The sequence below is a fragment of the Formica exsecta genome, unplaced genomic scaffold (assembly GCF_003651465.1).
Source record: "Formica exsecta isolate Colony F162 unplaced genomic scaffold, ASM365146v1 scaffold160, whole genome shotgun sequence".
NCBI classification, from domain to species: domain Eukaryota; kingdom Metazoa; phylum Arthropoda; class Insecta; order Hymenoptera; family Formicidae; genus Formica; species Formica exsecta.
In genome coordinates this window covers 793,347-801,247 of record NW_021848923.1, presented here as the reverse complement: position 1 = coordinate 801,247, position 7,901 = coordinate 793,347, and the positions used below count along the sequence as shown (strand labels likewise).

At 35.7% G+C, this 7,901-nt stretch overlaps 1 protein-coding gene and 1 non-coding gene across 2 annotated transcripts; one reads left to right on the top strand and one right to left on the bottom strand.

The window, feature by feature from the left end:
• Positions 1-14: 14 nt before the first annotated feature.
• Positions 15-5,966, bottom strand: LOC115233127 (WD repeat-containing protein 44). The gene is made up of 6 exons (XM_029803392.1): positions 5,646-5,966; positions 4,933-5,095; positions 3,847-4,482; positions 3,627-3,761; positions 3,200-3,487; positions 15-3,099 (listed from the first exon to the last, which is right to left on the bottom strand). Exons 1-6 carry the CDS (start codon positions 5,711-5,713, stop codon positions 1,363-1,365), a joined length of 3,027 nt encoding a protein of 1,008 aa, XP_029659252.1. The 5' UTR covers positions 5,714-5,966; the 3' UTR covers positions 15-1,362.
• A 1,790-nt stretch (positions 5,967-7,756) lies between these two features.
• On the top strand, positions 7,757-7,876 carry LOC115233159. Its single transcript, XR_003883734.1, has one exon. It is a non-coding gene; the product is annotated as a 5S ribosomal RNA (ribosomal RNA).
• The last annotated feature ends 25 nt before the right edge of the window (positions 7,877-7,901 follow it).

The following is a 7,901-nucleotide window of genomic DNA, read 5'->3' as shown; positions in this document are numbered from 1 at the left end:
TATATATATATATATATAACATAAGATCACATTCGAGCTTGTAGTTTAAAAAGTAATTAACATGTTATCAGTTTTCCAAATTTTAAAGTCACTTTTTTTGAAAATAAAACCTTGTAGAAAAAAAATATTTGTATATTCTACATTTCCAACATATTTTTGCACAAGGAATTACTTCCTTTTTAGTTGTATTCTGTTTTCCACACAACCCATTCTGTATATTAATATACAAAATGAACTAGATATGTACGTACATTATGAAACTTGATGCATATATACATAGCACAACAATTAAATTATAACACATCCTGTAATATATACATTACTCTAAAACTGTACAATAAAAATACGACGTTATATTTTCTATAATATGTAGGACATTCGTAGAAAAACGTAACCATGATGTATTTTAGCTTCAAAACACCTTTGATATTGTCTTCGATGTGTTATATTAGCTTATAACTATTATGTTCTAGAAAAACGCGACTTAGAAATCAGTGGTATTTTGTAAAATCTGATTCAATATATGCAAAAATTAGCAATTCCTATTATTTAGCATTTTACTATTGGTAAATAATCGAATAATTTATAAAAATCTATAAGTCCGATATATACTCAATAAAATGAGATATTTGAATATATCGTCATTGTCTGCATAATTTTTTTATACTTTGTTTTCACCAAGGTGCCCTTGTTTTTACTATGTCTTTATTATACATATATATATATGGAAACGATTATATATGAGAACAATTCTTCATATTTGTCAAATTTCTCACTGATAATTACATTATCATTCTATGACATAATTTTGATAAATCTCTTATGAAATGTTAACTTTATGGTAACAGTGGGACCAGCACTGTCAAATTGTAATACAAGCACAAGATACAAAAAGATTTTGATAAAGAAATTTTAAACTACAAATATACTTTTTTACAAAAGGATTAAATAATTTGCTTCATCTGACATGATATAACTTGGAGTTAAAATTATACAATATTTATGGCATATATTATATGTTTCGAAATGACACGTATTAATTGTTACTAAACTTAAACTTTTAGCACAATTCATGGAAATATTTTTGTCACTAATATATATATATATAAATTATTTAAAATTATTACTTTCATGCACACACACACACACATACACACAATACTAAAATAATACTTGTATTTAATATAAGAATGCCATTAAAAAAAAATATTTTATACAATTTTGCGTTCCTTAATTCAAATGAGTGCATGATGAAATTTGCATACAAGAGGCAAAGAATATTTACACGCGCGGACATAAGCACATACGTGTTACTTTTCTGTTTAATTAATTCTGTTTATCGTAAATTCACGTAATGTTACATTACGCAAGCGCAGATGCCGGTAGGGAACTATGCTTAGGTTTCGTCTTATTTAAAAAAACTTTGATACATCCATTGAAATCGGCACTCACAAGAACATGCCCTCCACAGCCTTTAGTGCGTTGCTCAACGACAGGATCAACGGGAACAACACCTATGTTAGAGCTATCTACGCTTTTCGCCTCTTCTTTGCTCTCCCATTGTTCTCTCGCCTCAATTTGCTTAATAATACTATCTGGATTCGGCGCAAATACAGCACACGTTACTACAGCATTGTGAGCTTTTATGCCTTCCCAGAAATCATTTCGATCTCTGCGAACGCTGGAAAACTTGGAATAATCGTGATGAGTTTTCCAAATATAAATGCATTGATTTTCAGAACCGCTAACTATGTATTGCCCGTCTGGACTAAAACTTGCTTTAATCTGACTACTAATGTTGACATATCCTTTGTATTTGCAAGATAAGTTTAAATCTCTCAAATCGTATAAACGAATACGACTATCGTTCGATGTAACTAAGATTTTGTCTTCTCCCGGCATAGGTTCGATTCCACTAATTTTGCGACCGGTAGAATTTTTACCTCTTGTCGATCGTACGTGTATTTGTGTATGGTATTTCAATTGATCCGTATTGTAAAATATGCATCTACCATCATACGATCCTACAACAGCAAATTTTCCATTTTGACAAAAGTTCGCCGCGGTAATTAATTTTGTGTGCCCGTCTACTTCGTTCCATACGGCGACTTTTTTATCTGGAATATTCCATAAGCGCAATTTGCCATCTAGTGATCCTGAGAGAAAGTACCGATCGTCCCGTGGATGGAATACTATAGCGGTGACAAAATCGATATGCTGAAAACAGCATAAACATTCCTTGCGAGATATATGCCAAAGCCGCACAGTTTTATCCATCGATGAAGATAAAACAAAATAATTCTTAGACCATGAAACATCAAGCAGATCCGAGGTATGACCAGTGTATGTACAAAACGGCTTTGGCATGAACGGACTTTTTGTTCCTTCAACCTCGCCTAAAGCACTAGCCACAATGTTAGGATCTTCCATAGATTGCTGCGAAACTAACGATTCCTGCGAAGGAGTAGGGCTGACCTTTTCCGCATTATATTTTGTTCGCATATCCTGAAAATATGTGAAAGCATCTCGTAAAACCCAAATTCTCAAAACCCGATCTTGTCCCGCAGTGGCCAACAATCGACCGCAAGCGGAAAATTTCATACACCAGACAGGCCCTACATGTTCTCCGCTAAGATCTTGAACATGCTGCAGACAACTGAATTCGTATGGACCTTTGTGGCTATTTGACGCCTTTAACTTTATGTATTGTTGTTCACCAGGATAAACTTCGTCCACTATGTCCATAACGTCTTCTTTGTGTCTCGCATGCGATACTTCTTGCGCGATGGATTTGGCTTTATTCATAGTCTTTTTTACAGTGGAACCTAAAAATCGTTTCAACTTTTGCGTCCGCTTACGAACTCTATCTACGGACACATCTTCGTCTGGAGGTATACTAGACATTTTACTATCTACGCTTTCTTCATCGCTCTCTTTTTCTTTCTCAAGACTAGAATTACTTATATATTTAGACTTAGTGAGTCTCATAATGTGTAATGACAAAGGATTAATACACTGCGGTAATTTATCTTCTGCTATACTTAATGGCACCTGTTCCCCTGTATCTAAATTTGTTACAGGCACTTGTTCCAAAATTTCCTGTAAGAACAGATAATATTTTGATATATTTTTTATTTCATTAATATTCTTAATATAGAATATCTGCTACTTAAAATAATTTATCAATGCGATAACGAACCATATCAGTAAGACGCTTGCCAGAATCTGTCCTAGTTCTCACAAACATATTCAATTGCTTGACCATATCTTGGTCACCAGCCGATTTACGTCTTTCTCTGGAAATTTGTGGACTCATACTTGATAGCCTGTGCGGGCCCAAAGAATAACGACCAATACTGTTGCTCGATACTGATCCTAATGGACTATTGGACTTATTACTCGTTCGACTAAGCAGTTCTGCTTTCATTCTTGCCACCCTTTCCAATTCCTCAGAAGATGGTCCTTCTGCTTTCAATTTATCCTCGTCCTAATAATGTATAATAAATATTATATAATTATAAAGTATCACATATATAAATTATAATAAATATGAGTAAACATATGAATAAAGAATAGAATAAATCTTATAAGAAATTATTTTTCAAAATTATTTGCAGAGTATTTACCTGCGGCTTAACAACATATTGCCCTTTCGTCGCGGATCGAATATCAAGACTGTGCTCGAATTCTCTAGTAATCGATTCTATAGTACTAGCTGGACTTGGAAGCGGCGATGCGGGTACAAGCGTTTCCGCAGAAGGCTGAAATTAATTATATTATTTAGCCATTAAATAAATCACATCTCCATTAATTATTAACCCACAAGATAATGGTAAGAAATCTTACAGCAAGATCAGTAGGTGTATGAGCCTTTGTTTTCTTTTTACGACGTGGAGGAGCAACAGGTACACCAGAAATTGCTACATCTTCTGCCAGTTTCCCGTTATTCTTTGTACTCGCGATGACATCAGGTTCTTGAAGCATAACAGTCTTGTCACTTTGCGAGTGAGAAGCATAATTGGACCGGCCATTAATAGAGGATTCCTGTAGGATATCCCCTGATAATGTGAGGACACTGGAAGATTGGGATACCTTACCAGAGGTTGCGTCCTCGTCTTTGCTTGGAATACTAGCAATGGAGGACATTTGACCTTCACGGGTAAGGGCGGCAGAAGGAGGGCACTGGGATATACTAGGTATAAGTACACCAGAAGTATTATCTGCGACTCCTGCCAGAATTCGACCGACTCGTCCTAAAGAAGTCATACTTTGTAAACTGAGAGTATCGTGTTCTATGATTCTAAATGGATGGGTCGTTTTTGAAGGGGTGGGGTAAACACCCTCGATGGAAGATGTCTGACTATCTGGAGGTGAATTAGTAATCGGAATATCGTCGTCTTCTGTTTGCATACGTTGTCGAAGTTCGCGAAACCGTTTCCTTCCAACAATTTTATCTGTAGTTGATTCTGCACCATCTTCGATCTAAAATATTTTATATGTTAAAGTTTGTGTGTTTTCTTTAAAAAGACTGTGTTTTAGATACAAGTTAAAGATAGATGAAAGTTCATAAAGTTATATACAAAATAAAACTTTAAGAAGTATTAAATGTAATATAATTTTCCTGCTTCTCAACTTTCTAAAAAATTTAAGCTATGTGATTTTATATTTAAATCGGGCACGAACTTATGCAATCACCTGATAGTATCCTTCATATACAATATTTGTGGCCGTGTTCCAAAATTCACTGCCAGTACTAAAAATCTATAATTCATGTAACATATGTGTATATTTTATTATATATTATATTAGATTTCCAGTACTGGCAATAAATTTTGGAACAGCTTGGATATGCATATATAACACACACATATATATATACACACATGCACACGTATTTATTGTATACATACAAAATTTAGAATATATACTTACAAGTTTATCTTTATTTTGCTCACTATCTGCAGGTATACAACCCTTTGTATCAATAGTTGGTTTAGGTATAGCAGGCTTTGCAAAGACATTGTCATCGTCTTGCTTGCAAATTTCTAATGCTTTATCAGCTTCGACACTGGTACACTCGCGTTGTTTAACTCTTCTACAAAACAAACAAATTTGATATAATTAATTACTAATAATATAATTAATATTATCTTATATATTTATTCATATATGAATGCCTACTTATATATTTTACATAATATAGCAAAATTCTTATTTCTCTTATGACAAACCCATGTAACTAAAGTCTAATTAGGTCTAAATAGGAAATATATAATATGTGTCAATATAATTTTATATAAAATACAGATTTATAAATATTTCTACAACGCTATATGTACAAACTAATTAGAAAAACTGTTACACAAATTAAAATATCCTGATTTCAACGATTATGCACACTACGTCAAGTATATAAATAAAAAATGCATTAAAACTATACACATTTTTCATGCACAAAGCATACTATGATGGGTTATCCGAAAATCCTTGAATAATCACGGTTAGAACGGCGGTATAGCATAATCCATGATACGCGAATACGCGCGATGAATTACCTATATCCCACTACATATATGAAATATGCACTATTCATTTACTATGTCGTAACACGATCACGCAACGGAAAATCGCGGGTGAAAAATTACCGTGACGCACGATGAAATGAATCGTCCTCCGCGTCGAAGAATTCCTCGGAATCGCTGCTACCTGACATTGTCGTACGCAGTAGATGATCCGCGAGGACACTCGTCCTCGCATCAGTAGAGTCGCTGATACACGTCACGCACGTCGCTGGATTGCGAACAAAATGACTGATGCTGAACAGGAACGATTACGCGAATGCAAACTATATGGAATCATTATTTCGACTCGTAGCAACGATTACACCACGTTATAGAGACTGATAAACGTCCGCGCACGTCCGCGAGTGCCCGCAAAACAGTGCAAAACAGCATGCACCAATCAGTTCCAGAGAGAGAGAGAGAGAAAGAGACAGACAGACAGACAGAGAGAGAGTGAGTGATTGACAGCGGAAAAGAGGGAGAGAGGAAGAGAAGGAGGAAGGAAGAGAGAGAGGGAGAGAAAGAGAGAAAAGAGAGAGAGAGAGAGGGAGAGAAAGAGAGAGAGAGAGCGAACTCTATACCATAGATATATAATATGCATAGATAGGATCTTTTCTGTGAGAGGGAATCTCGTTTGACTACATCCGGATTGATCACAGCCACTCATATCGATCGGTATCTAGGGTTACCAACAATAATTGACTAATTAAAGAGTCTTATTTTGAATTGGCCAATTTGTGTCCAATCAGACCCTACTCTTTTTTTTGTTCTAGAGAGATGTTTATTTGGACATAGTGCGATTGAACATAACTATTCATATTGTGCTGTGTTCCGATTTTCCACCCGGGTGCACCCGATATTATAGTATATGTTACGTATACTCAACAGTTCAGCATCGTTTTGTCAACACTTGTCGTTGATTTGTTGGTTCTAAAAGTAAGAACCAATCACGTTCAATTGTTATCCAACTGTTGAGACTATTAATGCGCCCATTGGTTTGTATCTTAAGATCGTACTTAAGACGATCTTGAATATAAGAACGGACTATGAATACCGGCCTAAATGCGCCCATTGGTTCTTACTTTTAGAATTAACAAATCAACATCGAGTGTTGACAAGATAATGTTCAACTGTTGAGTTGCTGAATTGCGTCCAATCACGTTCGATTGCTACCCAACTGAATGCGCCCATTGATCGGTGGCTAGGATAACCAGCATGATTGACCAATCAAAGGACCTTATTTCCAACTTGCCACTAGGTTTGTTCGCGTTGTTTAAACTTTTTGTACTCAGTATCTTCGTTTTCACTTTCTTCAACATCCGAATATATATTTATCTCGTTTTCAGTGCAAAACTTTTTGGGAATTTCAAGCAACGCGAACAAACCTACTGATAGCGTTTTCGAATGTAGCAGGTTTAATCGCTCTCAGAGCGATTAATTACGTCATTGCATCGTCTCTGCCAATAAAAGGCTTAAATTCATAGTAAAATATAGTGATTAATTGAACCAGGTTGTGTTAATCCGTTTATTCGAAAACGCTATAAGTATTGACCGCGTTCAGGGTATTGATCATGTAACTTTTCCCCTAGGGCGGAAAAGTGAAAAATTTTGCCATTGATTTCAATGCTAATATTTTTCACTTTTCACGTTTCCGCCCTAGGGAAAAAGTTACATGATCGGTACCCAGCAGAGAAAACGCTCAGTTATCAGGTTTGTTCGCGTTGCTTGAAATCCCCAAAAATTTTTGCACTTAAAACAAGATGAATATATATTCGGATGTTGAAGAGAGTGAAAGCGAAGATGCTGAGTGCAAAAAGTTCAAGCAACGCGAACAAACCTACTGTCTTGTCAACACTCGACGTTGATTTGTTCGTTCTAAAAGTAAGAGCCAATCACATTCGATTGCTACTGAGCGATTTTCTCTGCTAAACGCGGCCATTGTGTCCAACATATACCCGTCAAAACTAGAGTCCCTAGATTCTAGTTTCGGAACTTCGGAAAACGGGGTGCGTTCCGTTTCACGCATTGAGCGCATAGATCGCCTGGAAATCTATAGTTCACGTAACATATATTATAGATTTCCAGGCGATCTATGCGCTCAATGCGTGAATAGGAACGCACCCTATATGTCTATGTATAACCGTCTCGAAATATTCACATTGTGTATATCTGTAGCAATTGGAAGTATTACTATTGGCAACAGTCATACCACGTTGTAAAGCACCAGTTCTCGTCCGATCACTGAAGTTAAGCAACGTTGGGCATGGTCAGTACTTGGATGGGTGACCGCTTGGGAACACCATGTACCGTTGCCACTATTTTTTTTTTTTTGCTAATTTT